At 36.9% G+C, this 17,485-nt stretch overlaps 1 protein-coding gene and 1 pseudogene across 1 annotated transcript; both read right to left on the bottom strand.

Annotated features, from left to right (window-relative positions):
- Positions 1-3,283: 3,283 nt before the first annotated feature.
- Positions 3,284-8,716, bottom strand: LOC127941626 (coronin-6-like). The gene is made up of 8 exons (XM_052536924.1): positions 8,698-8,716; positions 8,264-8,317; positions 7,919-8,097; positions 7,761-7,880; positions 5,911-6,015; positions 5,689-5,834; positions 4,473-4,677; positions 3,284-3,752 (listed from the first exon to the last, which is right to left on the bottom strand). Exons 1-8 carry the CDS (start codon positions 8,714-8,716, stop codon positions 3,576-3,578), a joined length of 1,005 nt encoding a protein of 334 aa, XP_052392884.1. The 3' UTR covers positions 3,284-3,575.
- A 2,624-nt stretch (positions 8,717-11,340) lies between these two features.
- The window catches only part of LOC127941387 (uncharacterized), a 122,841-nt pseudogene continuing 116,696 nt past the window's right edge, over positions 11,341-17,485 (bottom strand).

Genomic DNA, 17,485 nt, shown 5'->3' on the forward strand with positions numbered 1-17,485 from the left:
TGATATCTTTATATAAAGATTTCCAGGAGCCACCTGCCTTAAGGAAGTGTGTATTTATGTTGTCAAGCTTCAAGTTTCAAAAATGTGAAATAAAAATGGTGTAATACTAATACACACACCAACACACACATGCAGGTGCTGGTCTTATAATTAGAATATCATCAAAAAGTTGATTTATTTCACTAATTCCATTCAAAAAGTGAAACTTTTATATTATGTTCATTCATTACACACAGACTGATATATTTCAAATGTTTTTTTCCCCCCTTTTAATTTTGATGATTATAACTGTCAGCTTAGGAAAATCCCAAATTCATCATCTCAGAAAATTAGAATATAACTTGAGACCAATACAAAGAAAGGATTTTTAGAAATCTTGGCCAACTAAAAAGTATGAGCATGTACAGCACTCAATACATAGTTGGGGCTCCTTTTGCCTGAATTACTGCATCAATGCGATGTGGCATGGAGTCGATCAGTCTGTGGCACTGCTCAGGTGTTTTGAGAGCTCAGGTTGCTCTGATAGAGGTCTTCAATTCTTCTGCATTGTTGGGTCTGACATATCGCATCTTCTTCTTCACAGTACCCCATAGATTTTCTAAGGGGTTAAGGTCGGGCAAGATTGCTGGCCAATTAACAGGGATAACATGGTCCTTAAACTGGTAGCTTTGGCACTGTGTGCAGGTGCCAAGTCCCGTTGGAAAATGAAATCTTAATCTCCACAAAGTTGGTCAGCAGCAGGAAGCATGAAGTGCTCTAAAACTTCCTGGTATATAGCTGCGTTGACCTTGGACCTCAGAAAACACAGTGGACTAACACCAGCAGATGACATGGCACCGCAAACCATCACTGACTGTGGAAACTTTACACTGGACCTCAGGGGATTGTGTGCCTCTCCTCTCTTCCTCCAGACTCTGGGACCCTGATTTCCAAAAGAAAATGCAAAATTTACTTTCATCAGAGAACTTAACTTTGGACCACTCAGCAGCAGTCCAGTCCTTTTTGAAACGAGACGCTTCTGATGCGGTCTGTTGTTCAAGTAGTTTGACTTAAGGAATGCGACAGCTGAGACCCATGTCTTGCATATGTCTGTGCGTAGTGATTCTTGAAGCACTGACTCTAGCTGCAGTCCACTCATTGTGAATTTCCCCCTCATTTTTTTATTGGTTTTGTTTCACAATCCTCTCCAGGGTGCAGTTATCCCTATTGCTTGTACACTTTTTTTTACCACATCTTTTCCTTTCCTTCGCCTCTCTATTAATGTGCTTGAACACACTCTTTTGCAATTACCTTTTGTGTCTTGACCTCCTTGTGCAAAGTGTCAATGGTCGTCTTTTGGACAACTGTCAAGTCAGCAGTCTTCCCCATGATTGTGTAGCCTACTAGACTGAGAGACCATTTAAAGGCTTTGCAGGTGTTTTGAGGTAATTTGTTAAAGGGGGGGTGAAATGCTATTTCATGCATACTGAGTTTTTTATACTGTTAAAGAGTTGGATTCCCATGCTAAACATGGACAAAGTTTAAAAAATTAAGTTGTACGTTTGAAGGTTGTACGTTTTGTTCCAAAAATACTCCTTCCGGTTTGTCACAAGTTTCGGAAAGTTTTATTTGAGTATGGCTCTGTGTGACGTTAGATGGAGCGAATTTCCTTATATGGGTCCTAAGGGCACTTCTCCCGGAAGAGCGTGTGCTCCCGTAGAGCAGAGCACTGAGAGCACAGACATTCACTGATCAGAGCGAGAGCGAAATGTCACAGAAGAAGTGTGATTTTGGTTGCGAGGGCAAGACAACCCTGCACAGATTACCAAAAAAAAAAAACATTAAGGGACCTATTGAGTGAAAATGAGCATTTCACCTCCCCTTTAAAATTGTGACACCAGGTGTCTTCAATATTGAACCTTTCACAATATTCAAATTTTCTGAGATACTGAATTTGGGATTTTACTTAGTTGTTAGTTATAAACATGAAAATTAAAAGAAATAAACATATCAGTCTGTGTGTTATGAATGAATCTAATATACAAGTTTCACTTTTTGAGTGGAATTAGTGAAATGAATCAACTTTTTGATGATATTCTAATTATATGACCAGCACCTGTACACAATAATAAAAAATCTTCTGAAGCTATATGGTCTATATATAGTTTTGTATGAAGAACACACCAAAAGCAGTTATATTTAGTTATTTTCAGTTGTGCTGATGGCATAATGCATCTTGTGCTTGTTCCTCAGTGATCCTAAGTCTTCAGAACATTTAGAATATAGTGCACGAGTCACGGGCCACTTTTATGGTAGGTGTTTTTTTTTTTTTTTTTAGCTCCACAGCCCGAGTAATTACTCACATTCATTGTATGGAAAAGAGCAGCTTGGACATTCAGCAACAACTTCCATATCTACTAAAACATTAAACAATAGTTTGGAACAATATGAGGGTGAGTATATGAAGAATAATTTGGGTGAACTGATCCTTTAAGATAAAATGGCAGGATGTGATGTACAGAACTCTTAATATCAGCCTTAAATCTGAGGGAAATTGGTGCTCGTTCATGTGAGTGACTATTATATAGTAATATAGGTCATATAGTGGAGAGAAGCAATTGAATTAAAATCTGTACTTACTGTGTGAATCTGTATGAACACAAATTGTGTTTTGACTCGAAATTACATTGGCGACCACTTGCAGATTGCAGAACCACTCGCAGAAAAAAATCTAGTGCAAGGGAAATATTGAGTAGAAATCATCTTAACCTTAACTTATTTATTTTTATTTTTTGGTAGATTACAAGCTTCTTGTGGATCACCATTTTGATTTGCAGGATTTGCAGTCCCAAGCCAGAATTCCATTCATACATGATCTCTCATTCCCTGAATTGGATTCTTACTAGTAAATCGTGTGATGTGTGATCCACAGTCACTGATCTGTCATTATGTGCAAACCACAGAAACTTCATGAACCTAAAAAAAAAAATAGTATAATGTGAAAAGAACAGCAATCGATGACCTGAAAATTGTGTAGTGTTTTGGCGGAATTACTGAGCTCACTACTGTCCTGACATGTCATAGTCATAACGTAGATGTTGCTTTTCCAGAGCTGACCAAATAAGAGCTACATATGCTACCATCTGGTCCAAAGTCCTGGTCTTTATAATAAAGTATGTTCACACAGAGACTACCAAAGACACTGTGACTATTAACCACTACGGCTACATTTCTTCCGTCATTATTTGTCAGCATTTATGTTGAAAAAGCAGTGAGTACATTAAAGGATTTGTAAATCCTAAAATTAAGGTGGTTTTGCCTACCTTTTGCATGCTGACATAAATTCTTCCTGATATGATTCCTTAAGCATTTAACGAATATAGCTTACTGTATATTGTGTACTACTACACAATATTAACAATTTCTCTACAAAGTGCCTTTGCCAAATTAACTCTCCTAATTCTCCAAAATCTAACTACCGTATAGGTGATTTATTCACATGTAAAAAAAGCCTGTGAAGTCAAGAAATCACTTGGTGGTACAGCCAGTTGAACCGGAGTTACGGTTGTTGCCTTATCTGTGCTCGTACTTTAGTTTTAAGGGGTTAGCAGTGAATTGGGGTGTGCATTGGATGAGTTAGCTTTATTCAGACTGCCATTAGTGTACTTCGAGAGCTTATTCTCTAAATCACAGAAACAGATTCGTTTCTCCTGAGAGAGAACTGTGGCCTTCAGATTTTGGACCTCCTCAACAAGCTTCTCCAACAACTGAGGCTAGAGTTTGAAAGAGACTGAGAGAAAGCAAAGGAGAAGATGGCAGTTGGAAAGAGGAAACAGAAGAGAGAAGAATAGTGACAGTAGAATAAGGATGAATAAAAGCAAAAAAATAGAGGGAAAAGAGCAAGTCAAGGACAGGTTTAATTAGGAAATAAAAAGATATGTTGAGCTTCTAGGGATGGGAATCAAAAGGAAATTAATGATTCAGATTCAGATTACACTTCCATTTATTCACTTACACTGTGGTTTCCACAATTCAATTCTTCAAAGTACCACATTTCAAAAAATATTAGGTACAACTGTCAGGTGTCGCCAACTTACTGATTCAGTAGTATTTAGTGATAGTGTGAGTTATTTCGACAGTTTCATTAAAAGAACCAGATCAGTCATTAATTTGTGATTTAAGCTTATACACTGTATTAATTATATAATTTGGTGGTGCTTTTTTCATAGTATCAGACATCAAGCTACAGCTTAAACATACATATGCCGTAGCATTATAGATTAAAAAAAAAAACACAGAAAACATTGTTAGGGTATGTTTTTATAATGTTCCAATGTGTTTTTTTTTTTAAATTATTATTATTGTTTTTAAAAGTAACCGAATCTGAATAAAATTCCTAGCCATATTTGCTTCTTGAGAAATTTCAGAAAAGGAGGTGATAAAGGAACAAAAGCTTTGAAAGAGACCAAGGATAACCAACATATTCTACTTACGGGCAAACTACTTCCATCTATGACAGACATGCTTTTACGTGTTGAAGGCCTGGTGTCTAGAACATTCTTCTTGGCCACCTTTAGCTCTCTACTCTTTGGAGGAACATAGCCATCCCTCATGGACACTAATGTGGGGTCTGCATCTTGTCCGTCCATCCATTCTTCAGGTTCCAGAGCTGGCTCTGGGCCTGCTGTGTCTGGGTACAAAAGAAAGAGAAAAAAATAATTTTTACATACTTTCTAAAAAAAAAAAAAATTATTTTACATACTTCATCATATATTCAGTTTTGTTGGATTTGTGTTAATATAATCTATAAGGAATAATAAAAGTTTCAGAAATGCTCAGTGTGAATGTTTAGAATACAATACACAAAATGTCAGAGGATTGCACACCTCTGGAGCAACTAGGGGTTGAGTGTCTTGCTCAGGGACACATTGGTATCTCACAGTGGATTCGAACCCGGGTCTCTCACACCAAAGGCATGTGTCTTATTCACTGCGCCAACACCACCCCATTTTTCTTTTTTTTTCAAAGCCATCTCTCCAAGGCTGCATTTATTTGATACAAAAACTAAAAACATTAAAAACATCAAAATTGTGAAATAGTATTACAATTTAAAATAACTGTTTTCTGTTTTAATATAATTTAAAATGTAATTTTAAGTGTTCCTTTAGCTCAAGTAGTAGAGAGTGGTAGAGCATTGTGTTACCAAGCGCAAGGTTTGGGGTTCGATTCCCCGGAAGCACGATAGGTAAAAACTGATAGCCTGAACTAAGATAAAAGCGTCTGCTAAATGCATAAAATTTACACTTAAATGTATTTATTCCTGTGCTGGCAAAACAGATTTTTCATTACTCCAGTCTTCAGTGTCACATGATCATTTTGAAATCATTCTAATATGCTGATTTGGTGCTTAAAAATATCTCTCATTATCCATACTGAAAATATTTGTGCTGCTTAATATTTTTGTGGATACTTTTTTTTTTTCGTCAGGATTTTTTGATGAATAGAAAGCTCAGTAACAGTATACTGTATATTTATTTGAAACACAAATCTTTTGTAACATTACAAATATCTGTCACTTTTCATCTATTTAATGTGTCCCTGCTAAATAAAAGTACAAATAAATCTCACTGACCCAATGGTATTTCTGTATACCACATTTAAGTAACTAACACATATCCAAATTAACCAGCATAACCATGCAAATCTGACCTGGCAATCTCACACTTGCTGACGTCCACTCCTCTCTTGGGCATGAAGCCCATTCCTCTCTGTGGTTCCTTGCTACTGAATTTGCTGATGTAATGCACATAGGGACGCTCCTCTGTGATCTCAAAATACCGAATACTGCTGTCACCCTGTGGAGACATGGAAACAACTTTACAGCACCAGCCTGAGTATGATAGCAAATGGAGATGAAACATGGAGTCATACCTTGCCGCTGAGAAACACAATGCTAGTGTCTGGATCATAAAAAGCCAATAAAACTCCATTACTTGTGTCCAACTCCAACAGTGCTATGGGCTCTTCAAAATTAGTCTAAATGATGACAGGAATGAACACTATCAGTGATATGAAAGAAAACCCCTGCAGTGAAATAAAACTGATCAAATTATAGAAAAATGAATGGAATAAAATCAATAAAATGAATAATTAATTAGCCTTGAATCGATATATGAACATTTTGTCACCATTTAATCACCCTCATATTGTTCCAAACACATAAAACTTTAATTAATTGAGACTCAAATAAAGGTATTTCAGAGTAACCTGAGAGATTACATTCTGTCCACTGATAGTCCAGGTAATCAAATATTGGAATATCCAAAAATGCCACAAAGGCATTATAAAAGTAAACCTTTTGAAGAGATATGATCACATATGGCAAACAACAAGCTCAAACATGTATGTGTTACACAGGATAATCAGTGAGGTTTGTTTTAGCATGTGAGACACATACAGGCTTCCATGTTTACCTTATTTTATGTGCTCTATGTATGTGTGATTATATGTGAATAAAATCCTGTAAAGTTATCATATCTCTTCATAAGACTTGGATTACACCACTCAGTTCAATTATTTTTTATAATGTTTTTTTATTTTATAATGGATCTTCAAAGTTTCAGGCACCTGTTCCCTCAATGGAGTGACAGAAATTTCTCAGGTTTCACAAAATATATTTAAAGGGGGGTGAAATGCTCGTTTTCACTCAATATCCTGTTAATCTTGAGTACCTATAGAGTAGTACTGCATCCTTCATAACTCCAAAAAGTCTTTAGTTTTATTATATTTATAAGAGAAAAATAGTCTGTACCGATTTTTCCCGGAAAAACACGAGCGCCTAGAGGCGTGACGTGTGGGCGGAGCTAAAGAATCACGAGCGCCAGTAGGCTTTTGCTTTGAGAGCGTTTGGAAGCTGTGACACAGATCCAGAGGCTGAAATTTAACAAGAGCAGCATCAGCAAAGGCTTCTCTATGTGGTATGTACTGAAACCTTATATATTTGCTTAGCGGTTTTGGGAAATGAAAAGTTCCACTTTATGTCGCCTTTTTTTTATTTTTTAAGCTGTACGTTACATGTGGAAAGTGCAGTTTGATGACAACATCGCATGTTGATATAACAACACTGAGATATTTGAAGCAGTTTTACTCACCGCATGCGGTTCCAACACACGATCGTGACCCTTTTTCGTTGGGACTGCATTATCCTTAAGAAATAAACGATGTGCAATCCGAAATGCAGGGAACAAACAAAAACACTTGCACAACTCCGTTGATGCTCTGTAAAAATAAACTCCATCAACTGGTCCCTTAATGCTGTTTCTCTTTTGGAAATCTGTGCTGGGTTGTCTTGCCCTGGCAACCAAAAACACACTCCTTTTGTGACTTTTCGCAACGCTCTCGCTCTGATCAGGCTGTGCTCAGCCTCTCAGTGCGCTGCTATACCGGAGCGCGCGCTCTTCCGGCAGAAGTTCCTTAGAACCCATATAAGGAAATTCCGCTCCATCTAACGTCACACAGAGCCATACTCGAAAAAAACTTTCCGAAACTTGTGACAAACCGGAAGAGGTATTTTTGGAACAAAAATACTCCTTCAAATGTACAACTTAATTTTTGAAACTTTGTCCATGTTTAGCATGGGAATCCAACTCTTTAACAGTGTAAAAAACTCAGTATGCATGAAATAGCATTTCACCCCCCCTTTAAATTTGTGTCGAAGATTAGCCAAAGCAAACTAGGTATGGAATAGTATGAAGGTACGTAAATGAACTATCCTTCATTACCGGATCCCACAGGCCAAGCTCTCTCTGACTCATCCGGGTGAAACCTGTGGTGAAAATGTTGCCCTCTCTGGTAAAAATGGCTCTCATTGGCCGGATACCCTCATGTGGGGACAGTCTTTCCTACAGAAGAAAACAATGTGTATTATGTCCAAGTTTACCACAACCACCTCGTTTTTCCGGGGATTGCATACTCGAAGGCGAAGATCCTTGCAAGTGGTACAAAACAGACTACCATTGTAGTTCCAACTGATGTTATAAATGAGATCAAGATGGTCATCCATTGTCATCAAGGGTTCTCCAGTGCCCACATTCCAGATGATGATCAGATTATCACCGCCTGAAACAAAATCACACTGAATGGAAACCATCTACATTGTGGGACAAAGGCTTTCCAATGCTTCTAATTTATTTCCCATGAAATTAATTATTCTTATTGTAATACACTTGTGTATCTGTTTAATGTAATAAGTTGGCGTCTATTAAAAAGGAGTATTGTTCTTAACCTGCAGTAAGGAGTATGTTGCGGGCAGTGGGGTGCCATTTGATGATGCCACACACTACTCACACTTAATCAAGCCTGAGGATGGCTGATTGAATACAATGTTCCTAATTAACTTTTTTTAATGATACTAGTTGTATACATTGTATATTAATTTTGTTTACATTTTTCTGTAGTAACATAATATGGTAATTAAACAAAAATGATCAATTAGCCAAAAAAAAAGCATTTGGTGTATTTTCCAATCATCTTTGTTTCATTTACAACTTCAAACCATATATATTTCTTCATATATCTGGTTTAGATAGATAGATCAGGTTACACAGTCTGGGTATACCTATATATTGGCTTGAAGATAAGTTGTATCATTCCTTTGGTATCAAGTGAGCACAGCAGCAATGCCAGCACAGATGACAGCTGCACTTAACCTCTTCTAACAGCAGTGCATGCCATTCATGTTTGGAATGTAATGTTAAGTAATAGCAGTTATAGCATCCACATATTATAATCCCCACATCGTCTATCTTAACTCTGGGGAAATGCATCCCACATCCATTTTAAATAGATTAAATAGTACTTTCAGCATTTATACTCATATTTAAAATGTCTGAATGACATCGCAATAGATATAAAACAAACCAAATGATATCTGCAAGCAAATACTTCTAGAGCTTTTCCAGTAGCAACTTCACTGTGCTGAGCCTTGTAAGTAAATTAAAAAAATAATTACAAGGAAACTTACATTTTAAAGAAGAAAGACTATATATTTATTTATTTTGCAAAATGTACTGCAATTATCTGCGATTAATTTTTTTTTTTTAACAGTGTATTGTTTTATCATTTTAACTTTTCGTGAAATTCTTTTTCTTGAAAGAGGAGCTTATGTTTCCTTTATTAAAGAAAAATGTAAAAATGGGTGGGGGGGGGGGGGGGTATAAGTCATGCTACGAAAGCACTGTATAACTGATATAGGACTATGTTTTATTTATTTTTCCTTTAATTCAAAACAATTCTAAACATGCTTAATATATCAGGAAATATCTCGATTCTCAAACGTGAAAGTAAACGCGTTTTGCACCTTTATAGATTGTTATTTGATCAATATATGGAAAAGTAGTGTAATCTATTAAGTACACATAATACCCCGACTTTTTACTTAAGTGCCATATAATATTTTCAATATGACTGAATTTGCATTTAATGTAAATTTTAATAACAATATTGTAAGTTACTTATTTTAACACTTTCATTTTACAGAGAATTTACAGAGAATTTACATTATCAAAGAACATTTTCATTCAGTCTAGACAGAGTTCAGGCACTCTCAAAAACTACCATTACAATCACTGAAGCACTTTACATTACATTATGCACAGGATTTCTCTCTCTCTCTCTCTGAAGAAAGAATTCGCTAAATAATTCAGTCAGAGAGAAAGTGAACAAAAACACCGCGTTTCATGATGACTCTTCTGCACGTCTCCGATTGACCATTGCATTTATAAGCACAACAGAATCGTTTCTGATTGGTTATCATGAAGCGTTATACGAACGTGTCTGTATCTGGCTCAGCGCCAGCCAGCGAACACAGATTTGAATTTAGCATTGAATTTGGAAGCTGCATTTAAAATCCACCTTGCTCAGAAATCTCTGAATGGGCTACCTTGATTCTACCTCAAACAGCACACTAACGTTACTCTACACTACAGGCTACCCACGATATAAACAACATATCTGCATGTTCTCACATCACGTCGTTCTTGTAAAATAATAATAAGTAAATAAATATCAAAATCACTTCGCTTCCGCGGTGTTGAAAATATCCTTTGGCAATTAAAAAATGCACGCGCGGCGTGACGAATCTTCCCGGACGTCGTCAGGTAAAAAAGGTCATCATGTGGGTCATCTTATTGACGGCTAAATTATTATTCAGAAATTTTACTAAAATTTAGATTGGGCATGGGCAGGCATTCACAAAAGGGTACGTAATGACAAAAAAAAAAAAAAAAAAACCTCAAGTTTTGAAAGACTAGGGGCTTTAGCTACATTGTATCGCTAAACTCATATCTTACATTAAAATTTTTTTTAATACATTAAAAAATGTTTTTAATATTTTTATTTTTATGTTTGAGCTTATATGTATCTCTATTATCATAACAGTCTTGAGTGATTCTGATTCATGAACAGTAAACTTTGACGTGTCAGCTTTGTGAAAAAATGTTGATTACAGGTATGTATCTAGTCAGAAAGAATCATGAGCAGAAACCTTTTTATTTTGGGTATGTCATTTCTGTCTCCATGCCAAAAAATAGCCGTGGGCCCCTATATTCATCACCACCTTTCACCCCACTAGCGACAGCCCTGCTTATAACTATAGGATTACTAACTAGAAATTCAAATTAATGTTCAATCATAATGTTAAATGTAAAATTTGCTTGCCATATTTTATAGTCAGTGCTGTCGTGTTGGGATATTTCGCTGTCCGGTGACAGGGTTATAGAATGCAGTGAGAGCACACACTGAGATCAGGTGGTTGTGAGCATGCAGCATAAACCCTGGCATTTAACACCCTTGATTTAAGCATACATAAATTGTATATACAATCAATCCTACAGATTCAGTCAGGCAATACTTTTGCTGTAGTCCCCTGCCATTTGTCGATACCCTCTCAACAGCTTGTTGTAGCTTTCATGAAATAATGTACATTGCAAAAACCATTATGTCAGGTTTAAGTTAAATTATTATCTATCACTACACAATCCTCACTATATTTGGTCTATTAGGACTGATCAGGTGTGCAGAGATGTTCAGCTTTTAAAGTGTAGCAAGCATCAGTTAAACATGATCTGTGTCCTTAACAATAAGAACCTACCATCTCCATCTCCTACAGACTGGACCAATAGAGAGTGGACTAACAATATATAATCACATACTTTTAGAGATTTTTTAGAGGTTTTAGAGATGAGAATATCTAGAAATATAATGTTTGGGAATAATAATAATAATAATGAATAATAATAATAATAACATTTCCCACAAAACAAAAAACTGTTTTATAGTTGTGGGAACCTGGTCAAAAATACACCAACAAAAGTATTTTTGTAAATTTACTTTAATTGTCACAGTTTAAGCAATATAAAAAGATTAAATATTTTTCCAGTCTTGCGACAAACAGAAAGACATTTCAGTTTTCTTTCTTTTTTGCACAGCACAACACCCTCACAAGCAACTCTAAATATATACTTTTGCAAACATGCTTCCAGAATACAAACCACAGTAAAAAAAAAAAAAAGACAATAATAAAAAGTGTACATTAAAATCCACCATGTCTCCTCTTTTTTGTTGTCTTTAACAAAACAGAAAATGCTGAAGGAAGAAACTGGACCAAAGTTGAAAACAGACAGAGAATACATACACTCATATTAAAGTATACATATTATACACATTCACAAAATATACATACACACACTGAGGCCCATAAACTCTACATTCTAGAAGTACCACAGAACCCATTCCCAACAACATGCACACACACAATCACCAACATGCACACACGCAATCTCATATCTGTAATAATTTTAGACACACAATTACATGTCATTCAATTCTGAATGCATTTATACATACTCATCTATGGCTCTCCTGCAACCCTTAAAAAACACATGCTCACTTTCTTTATCTTTTTTTCTTTCTTTCTCTTTCTCTCTCTCTCTCTCACACACACATACACTTCGAGAATACATTTCAGCAATGTAAAAAATGAAATGGTAATGTATTACCATACTAAGCAAAGAATGACCTGGTAGACACTGTGCAAAAAGTATATCAGTTATAACATTTCATTGTTCCTCAAGCTATTTTTTTCCTACTCAAATGATAGGTCAGGATTACATGATTTCTATTCCATGGGCCATCAACCCCACCAAAAACATTCAAATCACATTGTGCTTTAAAATATCCACATTGTTTGATTTCCAGTTGGATAAGGCCCACTGAGGTATGCGTGGCAATTTAAACAAATAGTTTCACCCAAAAATAATTCTGTCATTATTTCCCACCCTCATGTCAACTGAAATCTGTACAACTTTGTTTTATCTGTGGAAAAACAAAACATTTTGTATAACATTATTGTCCAAACAATGAAAGTCAATGGGGTCCATAATCTGTTATTTTAGACCCCACTGAGAATAAACAGAAGAAAAAGTCATATAGGTCTGGATATCCATGAGGGTGAGTAAATGACATAATTGTCATTTTTGGGTGTGCTACCTCTTTAATCACAAACTAAACATGGCAGGCACAAACAAGCATACACTCACACACAGAAAAAAAAAGTCACATAGTGTGGTAAGGGTTTAGTCCATTTCTTCAGGCTCTGCAGCGGATGTGTTCTCCCATATCGTTGGCATGTTTCCACAGGTATCAAGGCAGAAGCAGGTAATGGGGCGTAACCTGCATCCTCCTGTGCATGATCCTGCCTCCAAAACTGACTGGAGGGTGGGGAAAGTGGCAGTGGCATGGGCATGACATCATAGTGAATATATTTTGTGTCTTCAGTCTCATCATTATTCTTCTTGCTTGTCCAAGCATATGAGATTGAGTGGAAGAAATAGGAGAGGCAGAAGAGCAAGGGACAGCAGGAGTCCAATGGTGCAATACCTTCTTTTTTGAGGTATCATCACTAAAAAAGTGGGCACGCAGAGAGTATGGCAGGACTTAAGTCAAGCTCACTCAGGTCAACAGGCGAGAGCTCCAAAGACCCAAGTTTGGCTAATGAAGCAGAGCACTTCATTATTGAGGGTGGAGTCAGACCAGCCTGCCGGATCTGAGCCTCCACCTCTTTGGTCCTCTCTCGCGCAGCCTGGCCCTTTCTTTGCTCCCTCATGGACCACGGTTGGCTGAGCCGCCTGTCTGAGCAGCCACTTACCTGCAAGAGAAATGCCCCGAGCTCTTTCAGGGTCTCCCAGGTTTCCCTCATGTCTTTAGGACAGCATCCCGTTGGACAATTAGAGTCTGTGTAACTCTCCTGCTTGGTGATTCCCTCTAGCTGTAGAACCCTGGCCAGAGACGAGCTAGATGAAATGGAATGGTTTTGTCTTAAGTGTGTGAGGCCAGTGTTCATGCACTCTCCTTCCCTGAGTTGTCTCTCGCACTTTCTTCCCATTCTGTCCTCATCAGCTGAAAGACTCTTGTCTTTCTCTACTTTGCCCATATTGTTCTGAGGCTGGTGATGGTGTGTAGACACAGTGCTTGAATCAGGTGTGAGGTGTGTGTGAGATGAGGTCTCCTCCGTTTTCTCTCTGCTGCTGGTGTTGACGGGGAAGTGTCCCGAGGACACCAGTGCCACTGATGAGACCTGCTTGATCTTCTGCTCAAGCTCCCTGGTGGTTCGACGCACAGTATCCTTTGGCCAGTCACTTTGCTGGTCCTTCCCATGCTCCACCTCCTCCTTTTCAGCTTCCACTGATGTGGCTTGTGTAAACTCCTCTTCCTCACTGATGCTACTGGAAACAAGTTGGCTGGTAGGAGGAGGGGGAGGGGTTACACTGTGCTGTATGGAATCCATTTCTGAAACTATATTATGGACTGAGACACTGCAGCTCTCCTGTAGCAGAAAAACAGGGACATGGTGTGGTTATTTATATTGAATATGTACCTTCATTATTTTCTGATTTAAAGGTAAAGTTCAGCTTTGATACTAGGGTATTTGAAAGTTGACAATGATTCACTATGTAGCTGCTATGGTATTCTGGGTGATGGAATACATTTCTGTGCATCAAAAGAAAGCCATGTGACTTTGCATCAATGAGTTGTGTGACTTAATATGTCTTTCAGAAAAGAAAAGAAAACACGTTTATCTGGTCATTTTGAAATAGAGGAGCCAATGCATGTCAAATAACTAGCCTCCCAGAAATGAGCATAAGATATTATGCTGTCTAGAGCTAGCAAGCTGGAAGTTCTTCAGAGTGTTCTAACCTGTAAGAAATTATTACATTTTAAATTTATTTATTTTACATTTTTTATTTATTACATAAATTATATTTAGTAAACAGCCACAGTAGCCTTTGCAGTGATTCCAACTTCCATTGGCATTGATATTTTGAACCAATTTTCCATGAAGTCGCAACTTTGTTCTCTTGAGCACATCTGATGGAAATGTTCTTTTACTTGTTTTTGAGATTGGGCGTTTCGATTGCTTTTTTCAAATAGATTAAATTTGTAACTTGCATGAAAAAATAGCTATTGTTAAAAAAATATATATTAAGATAATATATGATTGGTGTACTTTTAGTTTAAACGGGAAGATTAAACCGAAACAGGAAAAATCTTTTTTTCCATCAAAAAATTACACATTTCACCTTTTACTCTAATTGTGCATGAAAACTGATTGCAACTGCAGCAGACTGATCAGCACCATTACAGTTGAAGGATCCCATGCAAAATTTGTCATCAACAGTGGGTGCCAGTGTGATAATATATTTTTGGGTGAACTATGCCTTTAAGAAATTAATTAAACACAATTACAGCATTGTAAGGTTAAACTTACATTTCACCAAAAATTCTGTCATTATTTACTTACCCTCAAGTTGTTCCAAACATGCACAGGGGTTAAAGCAAAAAAAAAAAATCCTGAGCCTGAACTTTTTTCCGGGGACGGGGCATGGGCAGCACATGTAAAGCATACAATGACTGTGACCATTTTAACATTTGAAAGGATACTATGGCAAAGTTATTGCTTTCTTTATTGCTGATTTTCTTTTTCATGGATATATGATTGATCTGCAGAATGAAAGCTGTATCATACACTTAGAAAATTATGAGCTATATCATCGCTTACTGACACTAGGGGTGTGACAATACACTTAGCTAATGAGATGAGACAAAGTACAAATACTTGGTTCACTAGAATGTATCAATATTTTAATACTGTTTTTAAGAAGTTTTCAATAAAATGTTTGTCTTTTTATTACAAAAAGTAAAACAATGCAGTTGTATTTAGAAAAATTTTAACTAATCTATGGCTGTAACTAATGATTCTTTTGGTAATCAGTTAATCTACTGATTATTTTGACAACTGAGTAATCCTATTTTTTTTTTTGTAACAAACAGACCTAAGTGAAAACCGGGCTTTAGTATGACTATTTATATATAAACTAACAATGAGGCAATAATAATTGGCTCAAATAAAACATCAAAACCAAGAAATTACAAGATTGTATTGAACAACACTGTTAAAAAACATGATATAATATGCCTATATATAACATGAATATAACTTAAAGGGTAACTAAACCCCTGGTCAGACCCTGACTCCACCCACTAGCAAGATTTGAAAAGTGCTAAATAGTGGGCAGAGCACAGCAGAGATAGAGGGGATGAACCGAGGGCGGGGCTGAGCGTGTGGGGCGTGAACCTGAGACCTGTAGTGACGGATTAATTGACAGCTGCTGTCAGAGTCGTTAAAATGGAGAGTGACTGTAGTGACGCAAGTGGGTTTGCAAGAGCGTTCATTTGAAGTAGAGGACTTTTCTCCCCCACCTTCACCTGAAGTGGAGGATATGTTGAGGTGTCTGTGGCTTGAGCCATATCAATCCGAGCCGCTCAAACTGCGCTCTTAACTTCCGCACCGCGACGCTTTTCAGCGCGAGCTGTGTGGAGAAGCCCATTTCCACCTCCATTGCGTTGGAGAAGCAATCTCTTCTGCAAAAAAATGCATTTTAAACACTCCAGCTCTAGGCGGGAACTCGCGGTCTTTCAGGCCAAGTTCATGCAACCACTGGCGCCTAATTTTAAAGTCTGCTGGAAAACTATGCAGTCCAGCAGTGCTGTCGCAACACAACACATACGTACCACCCTGACCACTGTACTAAATACAGATAAATCTATGCCAACTTGAAGCTATCCTAACAATACTATGCTACTAACTATGCTTCAAACAATACTAACGTTACACTAACAACTATGCTAATTGACTATATAGGCTACACAAAATAATCTAAATAACTATATAAATGCTATGCTAAATAGATGCTATCATAGTCTATTCTGGTCGTTTTCAATACTCGCAATTCCAACTCCTGACTCACTACAGTGATTTTGACGAAACAAGATGGTTTTATAATGCTAAGGGTGTGGTAGCTCGTACCAAGGGGCGTGGTTTGCTGGAAACTGCTTACGTCACCTGCCACCGCTTACGTCACTTGCCACCACAACATCCAATAGGAAAAATCAACTGCAGTAGCAACCATTCAACCTGAAGAGGGCAGCACTCAGACGTTTTTACACCATATATTGTAGAATTAAAACACTTTATACTCAAATGTCAAAAAAGTTACTCGAATCAATGAACAGCAATAATAAAGCCCCATTCTTACAGATTATTAACTAAAAAAAGTTGGTTTAGGGTTTAGTTAATCTTTAAGTACATTATGTATTAAAACAAATACCTGCAGAGGGCGCCAACGGCCTGGTGACGTTTCACTTTACAGCTTGATTAAACAATGTTTAAATCCATTCAATTTTAATATTTGGCCATGTGTAGAAACATTTATTTTGAAATCGTGATGTACAATACAATGGCATATTTAGACATAGGTTGATGTATCTGCTGTATTGGCAAAGGTTTATAAATGATTTACGTTACAAATCTAGGGAGATAATGCACAGTTTTTCCAGATTACATTAAGCAATTAAAATTCACAGCGTATACAGAGGAAGAGTTTAGCCCCTTTTACACATACAGTCTTTACTGGTAAATTACTGGTAAAGTTACCATTAATAGATCATGTGTGAACAGGACATTTCAGAAATCCCTGTAAATATGTTTTGGCAATCATATCATTCTTATGGAGATGACATGATTACTCTGAGCTGTTTACAAAGCTCCGCTGCTTTATAATAAGATTTTCTATGTAAATACGCGCTAGATGGATATATTAGACCATTTCGCTTCACAGCTTTTTGTCGCGCTTCTCCATTCATAGGGCTGCGACTGCAATTGCATACTATTATGCTCGTCTCGTGTTTATAAGGCTACTAATGTTAGTTTTGTTGAGAGTGAAAGCTGCACCTCCATACCACTGGTAGGCGACCGCATGGACTCAAAAGTGATATTTTAAGATTTTATTTTATTTTTATTTTATGTAGAATGAGAATATCTAGAAATATAATGTTTGGGAAAATAATAATAATAATAATACATAATAATAACATTTCCCAGGATTAAACG

The sequence above is a fragment of the Carassius gibelio genome, chromosome A21 (genome assembly GCF_023724105.1).
Source record: "Carassius gibelio isolate Cgi1373 ecotype wild population from Czech Republic chromosome A21, carGib1.2-hapl.c, whole genome shotgun sequence".
NCBI classification, from domain to species: Eukaryota; Metazoa; Chordata; class Actinopteri; order Cypriniformes; family Cyprinidae; genus Carassius; species Carassius gibelio.

Coding starts and splice junctions, on each gene's coding strand:
- LOC127941626 (XM_052536924.1), bottom strand. Junction 6,016..7,760: donor AGCTTGGCCTGTGGGATCCG/GTAATGAAGGAT, acceptor GTCATCATTTAG/ACTAATTTTGAAGAGCCCAT. Junction 3,753..4,472: donor TAGATGGAAGTAGTTTGCCC/GTAAGTAGAATA, acceptor TTCAAACTCTAG/CCTCAGTTGTTGGAGAAGCT.